This window comes from Rana temporaria, chromosome 1, assembly GCF_905171775.1.
Source record: "Rana temporaria chromosome 1, aRanTem1.1, whole genome shotgun sequence".
NCBI lineage: Eukaryota > Metazoa > Chordata > Amphibia > Anura > Ranidae > Rana > Rana temporaria.
The window spans coordinates 206,141,706-206,161,134 of NC_053489.1; the positions used below are offsets into that span (position 1 = coordinate 206,141,706).

Consider the following 19,429-nt stretch of genomic DNA (forward strand, 5'->3'; position numbering starts at 1 on the left):
ACCGATATCGATTTGTCAGAAAATGCTCATAATCGGCCTTCCCGATAATCAGTCGATCCCTACTGTACGTTGGTCCTTTTGTGTCGCAGAAGGGTTTGGTTCACACTTTGTCCAGTGGGTTTGTCTGTTGTATGCAGATCCACAGGCCAGAGTCCACACCAATAAAGATGTCTCTGCCATTCTCCTTGACAAGAGGTACCAGACAGGGCTGCCCTCTCTCTCCATTCCTGTTCGCACTTGCTATTAGACCTTTGGCTCTGGCAGTGCGTCAGACGTCAGAGATTGGGGGCATTTGCTATGGTCAATTGGAAGAGAAAATCTCTCTTTACGCGGATGATCCACTTGTCTATCTAGATGGTAAGGAGAGCTCCTTTACTAAACTGTTACAGGTGTGGGAGAAGTTTGGGGAGGTCTCTGGTTTACAGGTGGAGTGGGAATACCTTTCTTATAGGCCCCACCGATACCTATTGCTTATATACAGAGGTCAAACCTGCAAAAAACACCATCCTTTAAGAAGCTGGGCATTCAAATTCATGGTGAGCTTTCCAGGTAAGAGGAACAAAATGTTACCCCAATAGTCAAGCAAATGGCGGGCAAGCTCAATACCTGGACATCATTGGCCATTAACTTGATTGGCCGCATAAATATCTTCAAGATGATCTTTTTACCAAAATTCATACTGCTTTAGAGCTGCCCCGGTTTTTCTCCCCAAAGAACTCTTCGCACAGGTTGAGTCTACCTTACCCTCCTTTCTTTGGAATGGTAATTAACTCTGTATAGCGGCTAAGACCGCTGGAGGACTGGCTTGCCCAAATTTACAAAATTACTTTATTGCTTCCCACCTCACTTAGGACTATGAATGGTTACACTCTGAACCCCAAACTCCCTCCACTGCACTTTTGTTGGCCCTTTTTTGGTCTCTCCACCTCTCTCAGGGACGAACTGCACAGGTCAAAAGGAGCTAGAGGTTCAGGATCCTCTCCTACTGAAGTAGGTTTCATGCCATGGAGGGAGGGAAATAAATACTTACACAGTTCACATGGATGTCACCACATGCCCCCTTATGGAGGAATCCATACCTACTGTACCTGAGCTCTTTGGTCTTGGGTGATCGAGTTCACGGAATCTTCCATTGAAGACCTCTGGGCATACCCCGAAATCTCCAAACTGGTGACGACCTTCTATGGTCGTCTTCAGTTGATGTGGGCTGACCCCTTTCAGAATTCTCATTGCAAGTGGCTATTGCTGCTGGCTGAGCTCTCGGAGGAGGACTGGGAAGAAGCTACAGAGGTTTGCTTTCAGGATCTAATCAGTTGATTCAACTTAAGTTTGTCCACCACTTACACTATACTCCAGCCAAGCTGGTTTGTATGGGATTGGATTTGGATATTGCTTGTTCTAGATGTGATCTTGATTCTGCCAAAAAAAATTATATGTTCTAGAACTGCCCTGGCCTATCGACCTTCTGGAAGTATCTATTTTGTTTCTTAGAGCACAAGCTTAATCTTCCAATGCCTCAAACCCTGGAAGTTGGACTTTTAGGTGTTCTCAATGATTTTGTCCATGGATGCATGCTAGGACTCTGCCACGTATAATGTTATGCTCATAAAACTATATTTATTACATTAGAAGGAAGCTGGGCCTTTCACAGCCCACAATTTCTTTCGTAACGTTCATGATGATCTACCCAAATTCAAACTGATATTTAAAAGCAGGGCATGCCCTAAGAAATTTACCAAGATATGGCAACCATGGTTGGATGTCTGATGCTTTTTGGGGAAATGTCTTATCACAGCTTACTTAATCAGGTTCTCTCCACTGATGTAACTTAGTGTGGCATACACAAAGGTCCATTGTTAATTATGCCTTGCACTGTTTCACTCTGGTTTATCATCCAAGTTGGAGTTTGTTAGGGACCATGGCGCTGCTGTATGGGGAATGTATGTGGTGTTCGTATTAATGTGTACGTGTGGATGTAGTTAGGGTTCCCTTTCTTTTTCTTTTTTGCACTGCAGTATTTTTATAATCCTGCTTATGACCTCTCACCTCCTGGGGTTCTCTACTTTTTTAACTGTGCAAGAGCAGGGTGGGCATCTGATTTATTAGTGTTTGAGTATCCCACACGCACTGTTTATGCAATGAGTACTGAAAAATATCTACATTCCTTCTATGTATATTGAGTGTCAGAGTTGTTCTCTTCTTGTTTATATTTAACTTCTGTAAAATCTAAATAAACACCTTAAAAAAAAAAAAAAAAAAAGAATGAAATAAGATTTTAGTGATTGGCTTCACATCTAGCTTTTAAGGAAAGTTTTCAACACTGTGTCGAATCCACGCAAAGATCCAAAGGCAAAAGGTGACCAATAACATGGCCACTGATGTACACAGACAGGCATGACCTGCGGATAATATGTACATAAAGATATTCTATGAATTCTGACCGATTGCCTGTACCTTGCCTATGTGATACTACTGAAGTCTGCACATTTCAAGGTCCTGACAGCAATACAGAAAATGTCATGAAGAATGTCTGTAAAATAATAACTCTGCGCACTGAATTGCAATATTTTACATATATAAAAAATAATAAAATGGGAAAAAAAAATATATATATATATAAATAAATACAATGTATATATATATATATATATATATATATATATATATATATATATATATATGTATATATATATATATATATCACACTATAATGTAATTAATAAGAATTATCAATGATAATAATATATCATATAAATGTAACTTTAATGTAATCATTATAATTAAATGTTAACTATTATATATATTCATATATGTGTCACTATAATTTAATAATTATTATCAATAATAATAATAGTAATGATATAACATTATATATATATATATATATATATATATATATATATATATATATATATATATATATATATATATATATATATATATAGAGAGAGAGAGAGAGAGAGAGAGAGAGAGAGAGAGAGAGAGAGAGAGAGAGAGAGAGAGAGAGAGAGAGAGAGCATAATTACTATATTATAGTGACATATATATATATATAGCATAATAATTAACAACAATAATAATAATAATATAACACAACAGGACATTCCAATCACCAGTGATTCTCTTCTATATAAGAACCTGTTACATTCTGCTACAATCCCATAGAGAATGTCATCCTCCTACAATGATGAGTGGTGTAGTTGTATGCAGAGGGTGATCGTAGTGCCTGGATGGAATGTACAGCCCATCGTATGAAGCATGAAGTACATAAGATGAATGTAAAGCTCCTGCCCTGGTCTGTGTACATTAATGGAGTGAGATGACATCAGCAAGTATAAGCACAATACGGTGGAAATGTCAGGATTTCTGATCAGTGTGCAGAGGTTGTGTACACAACATGACACCAGACTCCTCCTGCAGTGTACACTGACAGTATCCAGGCTATAGTATTCCTAGAACACACCCTTCTATACATTCATCGTATAATAATAATAATGCCATCCAGTGCTCAGGTTGATCGGTGTGAAGACACAATGGAGGATGAAGTCAGTATGGAGTAGTAGAGAATGAAGCATGCCTGTACCTTGCCTATGTGATCAGGAGAGGTTCCTCTGTGCCCGGCTGTCAGTGATGGGAACTTTATACCGAGTGCGAGGAGCGATCTCCAATGACAGATCATAACATCAATCCGAGCTCTGTGATTGGACTCACTGGGCCCCTGTCCCCGCCTCCAAGCAGATGCCTCTTTGTACATTCTGAACTCCCTGACCGGCCACGTCTTTCTTATAGGTTAGAGCGGGGGAGACGCTGATTGGAGGTGACAGTGCGGGCTGTGCGGACAGGAGAGCGCTGCCTACTCCATGGCTTTCTTCAGGGCTCAGCAATAACCACACATGACACACTGACATATAAGAACTCTCACTGCTACCTATCAACTACAACACTACAGGACTTCTACTACACTCATCACATTGCTTCACATTGCTTCTGTAGTTCAGCTAGGGATATTTTATACATAGTTTTATTGATCCAGCTTGTACCTCCAGTGACCCAGCTTGGACCTCCAGTCACCCAGCTTGTACATCCAGTGACCCAGCTTGGACCTCCAGTGACCCAGCTTGGACCTCCAGTGACCCAGCTTGGCCCTCCATTGACCCAGCTTGTACCTCCAGTGACCCAGCTTGGACCTCCAGTGACCCAGCTTGGCCCTCCAGTGGCCCAGCTTGGCCCTCCAGTGTTCCAGCTTGGACCTCCAGTGACCCAGCTTAGCCCTCCAGTGACCCAGCTTGGCCCTCCAGTGTTCCAGCTTGGACCTCCAGTGACCCAGCTTGGACCTCCAGTGACCCAGCTTGGACCTCCAGTCACCCAGCTTGGACCTCCAGTCACCCAGCTTGGCCCTCCAGTGATCCAGCTTGTACATCCAGTGACCCAGCTTGGCCCTCCAGTGATCCAGCTTGGCCCTCCAGTGACCTAGCTTGGCCCTCCAGTGATCCAGCTTGGCCCTCCAGTGACCCAGCTTGGCCCTCCAGTGATCCAGCTTGGACCTCCAGTGACCTAGCTTGGCCCTCCAGTGACCTAGCTTGGCCCTCCAGTGATCCAGCTTGGCCCTCCAGTGACCCAGCTTGGCCCTCCAGTGATCCAGCTTGGCCCTCCAGTGATCCAGCTTGGCCCTCCAGTGATCCAGCTTGGACCTCCAGTGACCTAGCTTGGCCCTCCAGTGATCCAGCTTGGTCCTCCAGTGACCCAGCTTGGTCCTCCAGTGATCCAGCTTGGCCCTCCAGTGATCCAGCTTGGACCTCCAGTGACCTAGCTTGGCCCTCCAGTGATCCAGCTTGGCCCTCCAGTGACCCAGCTTGGCCCTCCAGTGATCCAGCTTGGACCTCCAGTGACCTAGCTTGGCCCTCCAGTGATCCAGCTTGGCCCTCCAGTGACCCAGCTTGGTCCTCCAGTGATCCAGCTTGGCCCTCCAGTGATCCAGCTTGGACCTCCAGTGACCTAGCTTGGCCCTCCAGTGATCCAGCTTGGCCCTCCAGTGATCCAGCTTGGAACTCCAGTGATCCAGCTTGGACGTTCAGTGACCCAGCTTGGCCCTCCAGTGATCCAGCTTGGACATCCAGTGACCCAGCTTGGACCTCCAGTGACCTACGCCGTCTCACCCCCTTCATCCCGAAAGAGGACATTGCAGTCGTGGTGGGAACAATCATCAATTCCAGACTTGACTACGCAAATGCCCTCTATCTAGAACTCCCCAAATACCAAATCACTCGTCTGCAAGTCGTCCAAAATACGGCAGCTCGGTTAGTGACTGGCAAAAAAACATGGGAGTCAATCTCACCTTCGTTGAGATCCCTTCATTGGTTGCCGGTAAAAGACAGAATCACTTTCAAGGCACTCTACCTAACCCTTAAGTGTATTCAAGGCAACGCCCCCCAATATCTATGCGAAAAAATAAAAGCCCATAACCCCAATCGCATTCTGCGATCAACCAATCAAAACTTACTCCAAATACCCGAAACCAGATACAAGTCAAAAGGAGATCGAAGATTTGCAGTCCAGGGACCTCGACTGTGGAATGCGCTACCAAATACCATCCGTCTGGAGTCGGACCACTTGGCCTTCAGGAGAAAGATTAAAACCCATCTCTTTTGAGGTCAAGGGGTTTTTCCTTACCCAAGAAATGGAAACAGCGCCCAGAGGCGATTCAGTTCGCATGTGTTGCGCTTTACAAGTTTCTCACTCACTCACCTAGCTTGGCCCTCCAGTGATCCAGCTTGGCCCTCCAGTGACCCAGCTTGGCCCTCCAGTGATCCAGCTTGGCCCTCCAGTGACCCAGCTTGGCCCTCCAGTGACCCAGCTTGGCCCTCCAGTGACCCAGCTTGGCCCTCCAGTGACTCAGCTTGGACCTCCAGTGACCTAGCTTGGCCCTCCAGTGACCCAGCTTGGACCTCCAGTGACCCAGCTTGGACCTCCAGTGACCTAGCTTGGACCTCCAGTGATCCAGCTTGCATAGCTCCTAACTGTCCTCGATTTCGAGGGACTGTCTCTGATTTGGAACAAAGTCCCTCTGTCCCTCATTCCTCCTCATTTGTCCCTCACTTTAGTCTGATCTATATAGTTGTAAATAAAATGGAACTTTTTATCTATCAAAAAGTGTTTCCCAGTGCTAAACCTTTCATTTGAGTTCTAAATTGCTGCATTTGTAAATTCCAAAAGCCAATATAAAGGCATAGCAGTGGTAAAAAAGCACTTGTGGGTTTAACCAATCTTATTTTTTTGTACAATTCTCCTTTAAGGGGGCATGGCAAAGGGTGTGTCCTATGCCTGCATACTTTTCTCCTACGCCTTCCATGACGGCACACCAGAGAGATGAGGGCTCCTCCCACAGGAAACACAATCAATTGACAAGTTTGTTATAAGTTCCCACCCACCCCCTTGCTCCTCAGTATTTTGATTGTGTTTCTCCCGAACACAGCGGCACGTTTGTTGTTTTATATTACCTGGAGACGGTGAGGTCGAAGGGTACCCCTGTTGAGGCAGGTTCAGGGAGGCCGGGGAGAGCTGAACTAACCTGTTGGCTTCGGTCGCTCACAGGTCGCCACAAAGACATGCATGGACGCTCTGAGCTGTGGTGAAAAAGCCATCGTCCCTCTGCAAAAAATCCGCCACGCTGCTGATCTCTCCTTCCTGGGGGGGTTTGCAAGGAGCATTGCGCTCCAGGCCTCGTTCTGAGGTACAGGAAGCGCATCACCGGAGAGTGGGCGTTCCCTACACGGCAACCCGGAAGTGACGCTTCGGCGTGGAGGGCAGCGTGGAGCGGTGGGGTCGGCGGCGGATAAACCCTACAACAGGTACCGGCAAGCCAAGGACCCAGTCAACCTCCTCATGATGGAAGAGGAAGGGAAGACTAGCGCTGCGGCAACCAAATCCAGATCGGGGGTCGGTGAGTACTGTCCCTCCTGGAAAGGGAGGAAAGAGGAGAGTGAGAGTTCCTGAACTTCAGGATGCAGCTGGTATCGGCTGCCTTCCTCGTTCTCTCTCTCTTTTCTCCCCAGTACAGCCTGCAGCCCAGAGTGGGAAGGAATAACACGGTTGTTTATTATGTTCCCTCTCTAACAGAATCTCCCGGAGAAACCCAGGGGGCCTCTGCTCAATCCTCAGCATCAGCTAGTGGCAGTTCCTCTAAAAAATGCGGAAACTGTAAAGATAAGCTCCCAAAATCCTACACCAAACCCTTCTGCCACAAGTGTGTTAACCAGCTGGCTGGAAAGGAGGCAGCTGCCACGATGAAAGATTCTCTCTTATCAATGCAGTCTGAAATGTTGGCCACGGTTAGAGCTTTCAGGGAGACGGCTACACAAGCAGCCACAGGCCCTAGCACAGAGGAACCGGTCCCTAGAGAGAGTTTGATCTCTCAGGGAAGGCTCCTCGCAGGACCCAGTACCCCTTTCCTACCCTCCCAGATCTTTTCTCATGATCAGGAAGAAGAGGAAAGTGAGGTCATGAGCCAGGTCACTAGACACAGCTCAGAGGGTGAGGAGGATAGAGACTCAGTCATGTCTCGGGAGGAAGGAAAATTGAAAAGGTTCCTCTTCTCAGCAGAGGATGTGGACAGTCTCCTTCAGGCAATCTATGCCACTGAAGAGATTCCGGAGGTTCCAAAAACGACCTCTGCACAGGATAAGGTGTATAGGGGGCTCAGTGAAACACAGGATAGAGTCTTCCCTCTTCACCAATCTCTAAAAGAAATAATCCTAGAAGAGTGGAAGTATCCAGAAAGGAGACTGACCACTCAGAAAACCTGGAAACGGAAGTACCCGTTCCCCCAGTCAGTTGGGGAAGTTTTCTTTAAACTCCCAAAACTGGATGCGGCCCTGTCCCAGGTCACGAAACAGTCAGACCTCTCATTTGAAGATGCTGGCAGTATTAAAGACCTAATGGATCGTAGGGCCGAATCACTCCTAAGGAAAGCCTGGGAGGCTAACACAGCTTCTATGGCCCCAGCCTTAGCTGCGACCTGTGTAGCCAGGAATGCAGACTTATGGGTAGAGAAACTGGCAGAACACCTCGCCCAGTTTACGGAGTCAGAGGAAATCTTGGGGTCTCTATCTTTGATAGGGAAAGCTGTTGCGTACTTGGCAGATGCCGCCTTGGAAACTGCTAAAGCTTCAGCCAAGACAGCGGCCTTGATCAACTCGTCCAGGCGAGCTATCTGGGTTAAGGCTTGGGAAGGGGATGTCACATCAAAGGGAAAACTGTGTGGACTCCCTTTCCAGGGTTCACTCCTGTTTGGCCAAGGATTAGATGATGTCCTAGTTAGGTCTTCAGAAAAGGGAAAGAAATTCCCTGTGAAACCTAAGAAAGATGGTTTTAAGAAGACTTTTCGAGGCCCCCAGGGGCAAAACAAACAGAAGTATAAAAGAGAACCCAATAGGCGCTGGTTTTATGGCAAAGGGAACAAAAAGAATAACTTGCTCTTTCCCCCTGCCAAGGCTGATGCTAAACAGACCAAGTGACGCCAAGGTCAAAGTAGGGGGGAGGCTGTCCCAGTTTGTACAACAGTGGGAAAGTATTTCAGACAGTCCCTACATACACAAGATTATAAGGGATGGGTTCCGCCTGGAATTTGTTACCTCCCCCCCCCCCTATGATCACCCTCACGCAGCTCCCCAAGGATACCCTAAAGAGAAAGGCCCTCTTGGAAGGGATTCAGGAATTGGCAGAGCAACTAGTAATAATACCAGTGCCAGTGGAACAGCAATACCGGGGGTTTTATTCCCACGTGTTTGTGGTTCAGAAACCATCAGGAAAATTCCGCCTGATAGTAAACCTGAGAAAACTAAACAAATTTTTAGAACAAAATAAGTTTTCCATGGAGAGTATTTACTCAGTAAGAAAGAACCTCATGAAGGAAACCTACATGACAACCATAGACCTGAAAGACGATTATTTACACGTGCCAATTCATGTGGACCATCAGGCTTTTTTGAGGTTTGCGGTAGTGGTAGGGAAGGAAATCTGTCATTGGCAGTTCAGGGCGCTGCCCTTTGGCCTAACCTCCAGCCCCAGAATCTTTACAAAGATACTGGCAGAGGCGGTAGCCTTCCTACATCTTCAAGGGATATGCCTTATACCATACCTGGACAATCTACTGATCTCCGGTCAGACAGAATCACAGGTTCAGAGGGATACCAACAGGGTGATGGAGTTTTTAGAAAGCCTAGGCTGGATTATCAATTTAGAGAAGTCCTCCCTCATACCAGAACAGGTAAAAATATTTCTGGGCTACACTATAGACTCCAGGCTTCAGACGCTCTTCCTGCCAGAAGAAAAAATAAAAAAATTATCGTCAGCAGCAGAGAATCTGGTGAGATTCCCCAGACTTCCCAGGAGGTCAGTTATGAGAGTCCTAGGCTTAATGTCGGCATCCATACCAGCGGTAGTCTGGTCCCAGTTACATGCCAGGATACTCCATTTTTTCTTTCTGTCCTCTTGGGACAAGAAGAAGGAATCCCTGGATCAGGAGATTCTACTCACCCCTCAGGTCCTGTCATCCCTAGAGTGGTGGACCAGTCACCAAAACCTAAGGGAAGGTCGACCTTGGGCACAATGGGATCCGGTAAAATTGACTACGGATGCCAGCACATGGGGGTGGGGTGCCCACATGGGGGGGAAAAAAGCCCAGGGAAGATGGTGCTACCTCCTAGCTCGTCAATCTTCCAATTTCAGGGAACTCAGAGCAGTAGGAGAAGCCCTGAAGGCCTTCCAACAAGATGTCACAGACAGGGAGGTCCAGGTGAGCTCAGACAACGCTACAGTAGTAGCCTACCTGAATCACCAAGGCGGTACCAGATCCGGTCCCCTATTGGAACTAACCATGGAAATTCTGGGTTGGGCAGAGAAATAGGTCACCTCCATCTCAGCCATACATATAAAGGGGACAGACAAGATAGAAGCGGACTTCCTCAGTCGCCAACAAATAAGACAGGGGGAATGGGAATTGAATCCCGAGGTCTTTCAGGCCCTAGTTCTTCAGTTTGGCGAACCAGACATAGACCTGTTCGCAAACCGGAAGAACAGGAAAGTGAACAGGTACTTCTCAACCTCCGTAGAACGGGATTCCGAGGGCCTGGACGCGTTGTCCCAGAACTGGCACTTCAGATTGGCTTACGCCTTCCCACCCCTGGCGCTAATTCCGCGGGTACTCCAGAAAGTCAGCAGGTCCCCCGGTCAGGTCCTCCTTATTGCCCCATGGTGGCCAAGGAGGACATGGTTTGCGAATCTGAGATTCATGTCAGTAGCAGAACCTCTGAAACTCCCAGCCAGGACAGATCTCCTCAGGCAGGGTCCAGTGTCTCACCCGAGACCAGAGTTTTTTCAACCAACAGCCTGGTTAGTGAGCGCCAGATTCTGAAACGAAAAGGTTGTTCAGAAAAGGTGATTAATACTCTCCTTACAAGTAGAAAGCCGGTCACCAGAAAGATCTACTTAAAAATATGGAAAACTTTCCAGACCTGGAGTAGAAAAAGGCTAGAGTCTTCCCAGTCGGTTCCGGTTATCCTGGATTTTCTCCAGGATGGAGCAGACGCCGGGCTTAAGGTTAGCACCCTGCGAGTACAGGTAGCAGCCCTCTCCGTGTACCTGGATAAAAGATTAGCGAAGGACGACCTAGTTAAGAGGTTCTTACTAGCTAGGGAAAGAATGTCCCCTGTCCTTAAAAGCTTCTGTCCACCATGGGACCTTACTAGGGTATTAGAGTCATTATCTATGCCCCCTTTTGAACCTTTAGAGAAAGTTTCCTTTAGGTTCCTTACGTTAAAATTAGCTTTTTTGTTAGCTATTACTACAGCCAGGAGGGTGGGAGATCTGCAAGCTCTGTCCATGAAAGAGCCCTTTCTTAGGGTGCAACCAGACAGGGTCACTCTTAGGGCAGATCCCCTATACCTACCTAAAGTAGCATCCTTACTCAACAGGACGCAAGAAATGATATTGCCGTCCTTTTGTTCAGAACCAAAGAACGAGAAGGAATTTAAGTTTCACTGTTTGGACGTAAGAAGATGTCTTCTTATATATTTAGAGAGAACCAAAAGTTTTAGGAAATCTAACCATCTCCTAATCCTCTATGGTGGAGTCAGGAAGGGATTGCAGGCCTCAAGGCCATCAGTCTCAAAATGGATTAGAGAAGCTATTTCAGAGGCTTATCAGTGTGCAGGAGAACCAGCTCCACTTAATATCAAAGCTCATTCAACCAGATCTCTGGCGACATCCTGGGCTGAGAGAGCAGGTGCCTCCTGGGACCAGATCCGTAGTGCGGCTACCTGGTCAAGTCATCACACCTTCCTGAAACACTACCGTGTAGAATTGTTGTCACAGCAAGACCTGGCTTTCGGTCGGAAGGTCCTCCAAGCTGTGGTCCCACCCTGAGGTAGGCCTGAGGTCCTTTAATATCCTCTCTGGTGTGCCGTCCTGGAAGGCGTAGGAGAAAACCTACGTTAGATCTACCGGTAACGGTATTTCTACGAGCCTTCCAGGACGGCAGGCCTACTACCCACCCTATGTGAAGAAAGGTAAGCTATATGCTAAAAGATAAGTACCGATGGGGTGCCCCTTGTGAACCAGTTCAAGATTACTTTATTAAATACTGAGGAGCAAGGGGGTGGGTGGGAACTTATAACAAACTTGTCAATTGATTGTGTTTCCTGTGGGAGGAGCCCTCATCTCTCTGGTGTGCCGTCCTGGAAGGCTCGTAGAAATACCGTTACCGGTAGATCTAACGTAGGTTTTGCTGATAGGTGTCCCTCATTCCCATCTCAAAAAGTTAGGAGGTATGCGCTTGGACCTCCAGTGACCCAGCTTGGATCAATGTAGCAATGTATATACCATACCTGGCTGATGCACCTGAAAGCTGGAAGTCAGAATACTAGGAACCACAAATCCAGTGATCTCCACTAGTGTCTGGATCTCATGCTAAGCGGCTGCCCTGCTCTATTCTGAACACAGGAGGTTGGCTGCTTGGCACAGATGCCTTTCACAGAATGCTTTGCATTCAGTCTCAATGTATACAAAGTGTTCACTGATTGGATGAGGTAGGGAGCGTGATGTCACCACCCTACCTCTCCACTCCTCCAATCAAATAACGCTTTGTATTCATTCAGAGAATGCAAAGCATTCTGTGAATGGCACCTGTGCCAAGCAATCGACCGCCTGTGTTCAGAATAAGCGGGGCAGCCGCTCAGCACGGGATCCAGACACTAGTGGAGATCACTGATGTAGCTGTATCTAATGATTTCCAGCTTCCAGGGGGATCAGCCTGGTACAGTATGGTGTATACTGTGGAACCTTATTTAACGAGTAACGCAGTTTAAAAGCGTTTGGAAAGACAAGCAACTTTTTTTTTAAATCCTGACTCGGTTTGCGAGTGTTGTCTCGCAAAATTAGCAGGATTTAAGCCAATGGGGTGTGCAGTACCACATTTGACCAGAGGTGCGGGGGCACCGGTGACACTCGGAAAGGTTCGGAGCCGTTTGGAAGTACTCAGAATCACTCAGAAATACTCAGTTCCCGAGTGTTTAAGGTTTTTCGAGTTCCGCCGAGCTGTCCTCGAGTATTTCCGAGGCTCTCCGGCGCCCCCCACACCTCTGGCCACATGCGGTATTGCATGCAATAGAAGTGAATGCGGAACAAATTATCTTTGTTTCCATTGACTTCTTTGGGGAAACTCTCTTTGATATGCGAGTGCTTTGGATTAAAAGCATTCTCCTGGAACGGATTATGCTCGTAATCCAAGGTTTCACTGTACATGGTTACATTGGTCCAAGCTGGATTACTGAAGCTCCAAGCTGATTCAGTGTAACTATCTATAAAGTATGGTATAGCCAGGTATGGTATATGCAAAGTACTGAAGGGTAGAAGTGGCTGCACCTGTCATAGGCACTCGTCAAATGTGCCAACTATGCCAACCCTTTCTGCTCTCTTGCTATATTCATAATAGCCATGCTATAGCTTCCCAGAATGAAAAGTGCACTATGAATGGAGGACAGGCAGATGAATGAAAGGTCCACCTAATCAGATTATAGAGAACCTTTCAATGTGGGAAACCGTAACATGGCTTTGATGAATGAGTGCCTACTGATTGCCAGCTTCCAGGGGTATCGGCCTGTACAAAGAGAAATGTATAGGCTGCCACTTCTGCAGGTCATAGTTGCCTGACATTTTCCAACTGCCCCATTTACACCTGTGCCATTCCACATGCATTGGCCAACATGTGAGAAGAGGATTACCATTATTTTCTAGGGGCTCCATCGACACCTGCGTTCCTCTTTTGTGAGTCTTGGAAAAAATACAGGTGCTTTTTTTGGTCCCATTCATTTTTAAGGAAACGCATGAAAAACACATGAAAAATGCAGAGGCACAAGTGTAAACCTGGCCTGACAGTGGAACTAAAGGCACTAAACAACCTGTTCTCTGATGGTCTGGGTCCCTCACTGGGTGCTGGTCTTCAGGCATCTCCACTGGCCAGCACATGATGACATAACTCCTGCACACATGCAGGAACCGGACATCCTTGCACAATGACCATGCCGGCAAAGTAAGCAGAGCTGCGCATGCGCAGCTCCGTTTACATGCCACAGAAGAAGGCAGGTAGGTAGGTATATATTATTGAAGAAGTCTCTTCTGTGATAATAGCCTGCCTCAGTGGGGGCCCATCCTATCCATGTGTCCGACCCCCTAATCTACATGCCGGGCGCCGGACGCATGGATTCCAATAGGGGAATTTTTTTTAAGCATGTTATTAGAGCCAGAGGCTCCAATTGGCTTAAAAAAAGGGCAGGCTTGGCGCACAGAGCACTGCGCTCCGAGCCCACCCAGTTGTGTGACAATAGCGAATGAATATTCACTATTGTCGCACTGATCCTCCTACTGGCCAATCAGGAAGCGGGTCTGATTGGCTAAAGAAACAGGCGATCTTATTGGAAGCCTAGGAGGTGACACAATGGGAGCCGCTGCCCATAGGAGCCTTGGTCGCCTGCAACAGGGTTGGGGTAAGTGCAGGGGTGGATGCCCGACCGACCAACAGTGCCACTGACCTGCCTGTCTTTGTTAGATGCCTTCGGTTCTGCTTTAAAGGACAAGTTCACCTTTTTGAAAAATAATAAATCAACATATTTCGCAGAAAAACTAAAATGTGCATTTTATTTAATTGTTTCACAGGAGCCTGCAGAGAATTGTGGGTGCAATACTAGGCTCCTGTATAGACTGCCCGCAGTCCTGTTGCTTGTACCTCTGTATGAGCCTATATGTTACAGGACTGTAGGGAGTACAAATAGATTACAAGCGCGCTGATCAGCACACTTGTGGTCCATTGACAGCAATGTGGCAGACAGAAATTGTAGTCCATTCATTCACAGATTCTTGTGAATGAACAATGCGGCCGTGTTGGAGCATCATTTTAAAAATGTCACAGGGAGGGGGGATTGGGGGTGCAGGGAACAGGTCTGGAACATGTTACATGTTATACTCATTATATGGGTGTAACGTGTAAGATGCTCCAAAAGGTGAACTTATTAGCCCGGATCATACTAACTATCCATTTACTAGAATCGGTAAGAGAGCAGCAAGATCATCTATTCCTCCAGCATAGTTCCTTCTCTGAACAAAGAACTTAGACCCCTTGCACACAAGGCGCATAGGCCATATGTTTCCAGTCCCTCTGCCTGTCCCCTTACCTTACTGCTGTAAGGTAACAGCGTGTATAATACAGCCAAGGCGTTCAAATCGTTTCCAAATGTAGTATGTCCCAGTGAGCTGCAATCTCTATCTGTGGATACAGTCCCTGTCTGACAGGGTGGATCACACTTACAGGCTAATCATTAATAGTCTTCTGGTCACTGAATCAAAGTGCGGAAGCAAGAGAATCAGTCTAAAAGCCAGGCACCTAGAAATCTGAGGTGTGGATAGGAAGGGTCATTGTTGTCCATTGGACGTGACTCCTGAGGGGGACTATATCCACAGATAGAGATTGCAGCTCACTGGGACATACTACATTTGGAAACAATTTAAACGCCTTGGCTGTATTATACATGCTGTTACCTTACAGCAGTAAGGTAAGGGGACACCCTCACTAACTCTAAAAGGAAATTGGAATCCTTTCCTGCACTCAGGGCCAATCCTAGGGTCATAGGCGCCTGGGTGCAGAAATATTTCTGGCGCCCCCAAATGGGCGTTGTCATTTACTAACTCCTCCCCTTTACATCTCCTTATACATCACATCTGTTGATGGACTAGGCGCAGGAATGGGCCGGGCTGTGTATCCTATGCAGTGGCGGCTGGTGCTCAAAATTTTTGGGGGGGCGCAAAGGAAAAAAAAAATTGCAGTCTCACGGTGCCCAAACGCAGCCACTGTTACATGCCATCAAATGCAGCCACTGTGCCATCAATTCGCACCACTGTGCCATGCCATTAAACGCAGTCACTGTGCCATGCCATCAAATGCAGTCACTGTGCCATCAATTCGCACCACTGTGCCATCAATTCGCACCAATGTGCCATGCCATTAAACGCAGTCACTGTGCCATGCCATCAAATGCAGTCACTGTGCCATCAATTTGCACCACTGTGCCATCAATTCGCACCACTGTGCCATGCCATTAAACACAGTCACTGTGCCATCCATTGTCACCACTGTGCCATGCCATTAAACGCAGCCACTGTGCCATACATTGTCACCACTGTGCCATGCCATTAAACGCAGCCACTGTGCCATCCATTGTCACCACTGTGCCATGCCATTAAACGCAGCCACTGTGCCATACATTGTCACCACTGTGCCATGCCATTAAACGCAGTCACTGTGCCATCCATTGTCACCACTGTGCCATGCCATTAAACGCAGCCACTGTGCCATACATTGTCACCACTGTGCCATGCCATTAAACGCAGCCCCTGTGCCATACATTGTCACCACTGTGCCATGCCATTAAACGCAGCCCCTGTGCCATACATTGTCACCACTGTGCCATGCCATTAAACGCAGCCACTGTGCCATCCATTGTCACCACTGTGCCATCCATTGTCACCACTGTGCCATGCCATTAAACGCAGCCACTGTGCCATCCATTGTCACCACTGTGCCATGCCATTAAACGCAGCCACTGTGCCCTTTAATGGTCACCGCTGTGCGAATTGTCCCCACTGTGCCCTGTAAATTGCGTTCTTCCCCCCCCCCCCCCCCCCCGCCCGGCACTTACCTTTACTGGAGTCAGGCATCCACGTCCCACGATGTCTTCTCCCGCCCTCGATGACTGACAGGCGTCTCAGCCAATCAGGTTACAGGTAGCCAGAACCGGCCAACGTGATTGGCTGAGACGCCTGTCATCTTATTCAAGGGGCGTACAGTCTGTGCGCTCCGAGAATAAGCTTCCGGGACCCGAGGGCTGTATTGGGAAAGCCTATCAGAGCCGTTGGCTTTGATAGACATTTCCCTACAGCCAACCAGCTGGCGTTATTCAGATGGCCGGACATTGAGCGCCGACCATCTGAATAACAGCGGCAGCGGCGAAAATAACATAGATTCGTGCAATGCATGAATCTATGTTATTTCACTCAGTGGCGGTGAGAGCCAGAGGGGGCGGCGCTCCAGCGCCCTCTATGGACGAACCGCCACTGATCCTATGCAATCTATCATGCCATAAAACATCTAGAGCAGCCCAGAGCACGTGTAAAGGGATGCTGGGGATGCCATCCCCCAGCACACTGAACACTGTGACTCACCTCTATTCTCTCTCTGTGCAGCCTGAGATAGAGATGGGAGTGGGAGGCATTCCAACTGGAGTTGGTGGAGACAGTGCGGAATCCAAGACTCCCGGTGTTAGGAATTCATTCCTGCACATCAGCACTCAGCAGCCACTGAAAACTAGAACTCTCATGTCAGGAAGAGGAGCGGCCCCTCCCCCGAGTTTTGGACGGACACATACCTATGCTCAGAACACTAGTTCTGGACGGACACAAACAAGTAGAGAAGGAGGGAGGGGAGAACTCTGGCACTTTGGCGCCCTGTGCACCCTGCCTAGGATCAGCCCTGCCTGCACTACCTTCACGTTGAATATTTGGCACAAGCACCAGCACTTTATTTTGACTTTTTCCATCTTTATGATTTGTTTCTGCATGGACACTGGTGCAACATTCTAGTTCACAATTATCACTTATGTGTATTGTTTAGTTTTGCTGCCTTTGGGACTTCTAGTAGCATGCTCCAATTTAGTTTCACCTCGCACTTTGCATCCATTGTTTTTTTTGGATTTGATGTCATTTTATTATCATTATCAGCAAGAATTTTATTGTCCTTTGATGTTCACATATCTGTTATAGTAACATTTAATTCATTCACCTAAATTTTTCTATACAGCGCATCAGCACTACCTATTCATAATATTTACTTTGGGTTTGATACACCTTTAGTGCTGCAGCAGTACTCCTCTTCCACCACCCCTTCCCCCCCCCCTCCTCCCCCCTCCCATTTCTCTGGTAGCGCGGTAATACTCTATCTCCAAAAGGAAAAGGTTGCCAGTAAAAAATATGGCTGTGACGCTCGGCTCGGTCCGGAGCCGGCCGAGACCATCCGAGTGCCTGCTACAGTGTGTTCGGGTGGCTCTGGCGGAGGCGGTGCCTGAGCATGTGGTGTGATCTCATGGTGCAAAGCAGAGCGACCAGAGCCTTGTGTGTGGGTTGGGAGCAAAGCAGGCCAGGAGCGGGACTTTCAGTGCTGTTTAGACTGGAGTGGACTGAAGGGACCACCTTGCTTGGAGAGACTGTCACTGTGACTCAGGAGAGGACGTGTCGTGTTGATGATCTGTGATGCTGCACCTTACTGTCATTGTGAGAGTCAGTTTCATGTGTGTGCGCCTGACCATTCTAATTTCTTACCCTCCTGAGTCCTGTCCCTGAGCTACTTACTTACTATATCGAAAATAAAATAAGAAAATATGTTATTTGCCTTATTATCTACCTTAAATCATATTGCTAATTGCATATTGTACTTGTGTGTAGCCTAAATACAGAAATTTGCACTTAAAACAGTCATTTTTTTTACTTTTGGAAATGCCAGTAAAAAAACTTGGCGGTGCCAGTAAATTTTGGGTGTTGTGTCAGTAAATTTCAATCTGGCAGGTTGGCAAAACTGGTCTGAAGGTTGTGTTTTAGTGTAAAAACAGAAAATAGGTTTTTGTGTGCCCTTGCAGAGATCAGTAAATCTCTGCAAAAGTGTGAACAAGCCATTACTTGCAGATGATTGCAGCTAAAATTCTGCTTCACAAGATACATTTCAATTAAAGGAGGAGTATAGCCAAAACTGTTTTGTCTGTACTTCTATGGATCACAGGAGTTCAGTTAGTTATGCACTCCAGTGACCCATTTTCAGCCCACAGTGGGCTAAAGCCCGCTGTTGGCCGATATCAAAGAGCCGTTTCACATTTTTTTTTTTTTTCTGTTGAAAAGCCTGTGGCGTGCAAAACACAACCCAAAAACTCCACTCGGTGCAGAGAAAAATGTGCACACACATAAAGAGTGAAATCACAAAAAACTGCAACGGGTGCATACGTCAGTTGTCCTCCGAAGAGGACCCATCTCTGATCCCCCGGGTCGTTAGGCTCCTGACAGGGACTAGAGTTGGTCCAAGCAGCCGAAGCCACAAGGACCCAACATCCTCGGAGGGACTGCCGAAACAGAACCCTCCTCGGTGAGGCTCCCCCGAAGGGAGACCCCATGAGAGCCGGCGAACTTAGCCAGAAGGCCGGGTCCACCAACTCCCAAGACTTTCAGAGGCAGGCCCGAGGACCAGCACCCTACTCGCCACACATAAAGTGCCAAGCACCAAACAAAAAAAGTGACAAAACAAACAAACACGGGGAAAAATAAAAAAGGAAAGTGGGGAGAAGGAAGATGGGAGAGTGAGGTAAAGTGACCAATGTGCAATACATTGGCCGGCCCTCCGGCCAGGAAACAAAAATTCCTCTGGTCCTAGCCAAAAGGCCCGGCCCTAGAGGCAGGTGTGAAAAGTGTGTTGTGGAGATCAGTGACCTGAAGGTGCCACACGATGAGTGCCCCTCAAACACTCGTGCAATGTATGGCACCCCTGGACTGCCACTCCAGGGGCACAATCTCCACAGGCTTTTCAACGGTCCCTAGCCCCCGGTCCGGACCGGCAGCACCCTACCCAGCCAGGAAGGTGGGAGAAGAGGCTGGGGAGAACCCACCTAAGCAGGCTCTACCCACAACCCCTATCTCTCCCGCCTAATCACATTCTGGAAGTACTACCCGCTCCTTCCCGGTTAAAGGAGAAGCAAGGGTTCCCTCCAGAACAACTGACTGGGGCAGATACCACCAAATCCAGGCCAACGGCCAGGGACCCGGCCTCTTGGCTTCGACCTCATGCCTC

At 47.6% G+C, this 19,429-nt stretch overlaps 1 protein-coding gene across 2 annotated transcripts in view; it reads right to left on the reverse strand.

Moving 5' to 3' along the window:
* Positions 1–14,748, reverse strand: part of LOC120935943 (catechol O-methyltransferase-like) — an 86,035-nt gene extending 71,287 nt beyond the window's left edge. The window contains exon 1 of one of the 2 annotated variants that reach the window (XM_040347991.1): positions 14,724–14,748. Coding sequence is in view for 1 of the 2 variants with exons in the window: in XM_040347976.1 (XP_040203910.1) it covers positions 3,584–3,754 (171 nt within the window). In the remaining variant the exon portion in view is untranslated. Of the gene's footprint in view, positions 1–3,583; positions 3,770–14,723 lie in introns of those variants that run through there. The other variant, XM_040347976.1, reaches the window with a different exon arrangement.
* Between the last annotated feature and the right edge of the window lie 4,681 nt (positions 14,749–19,429).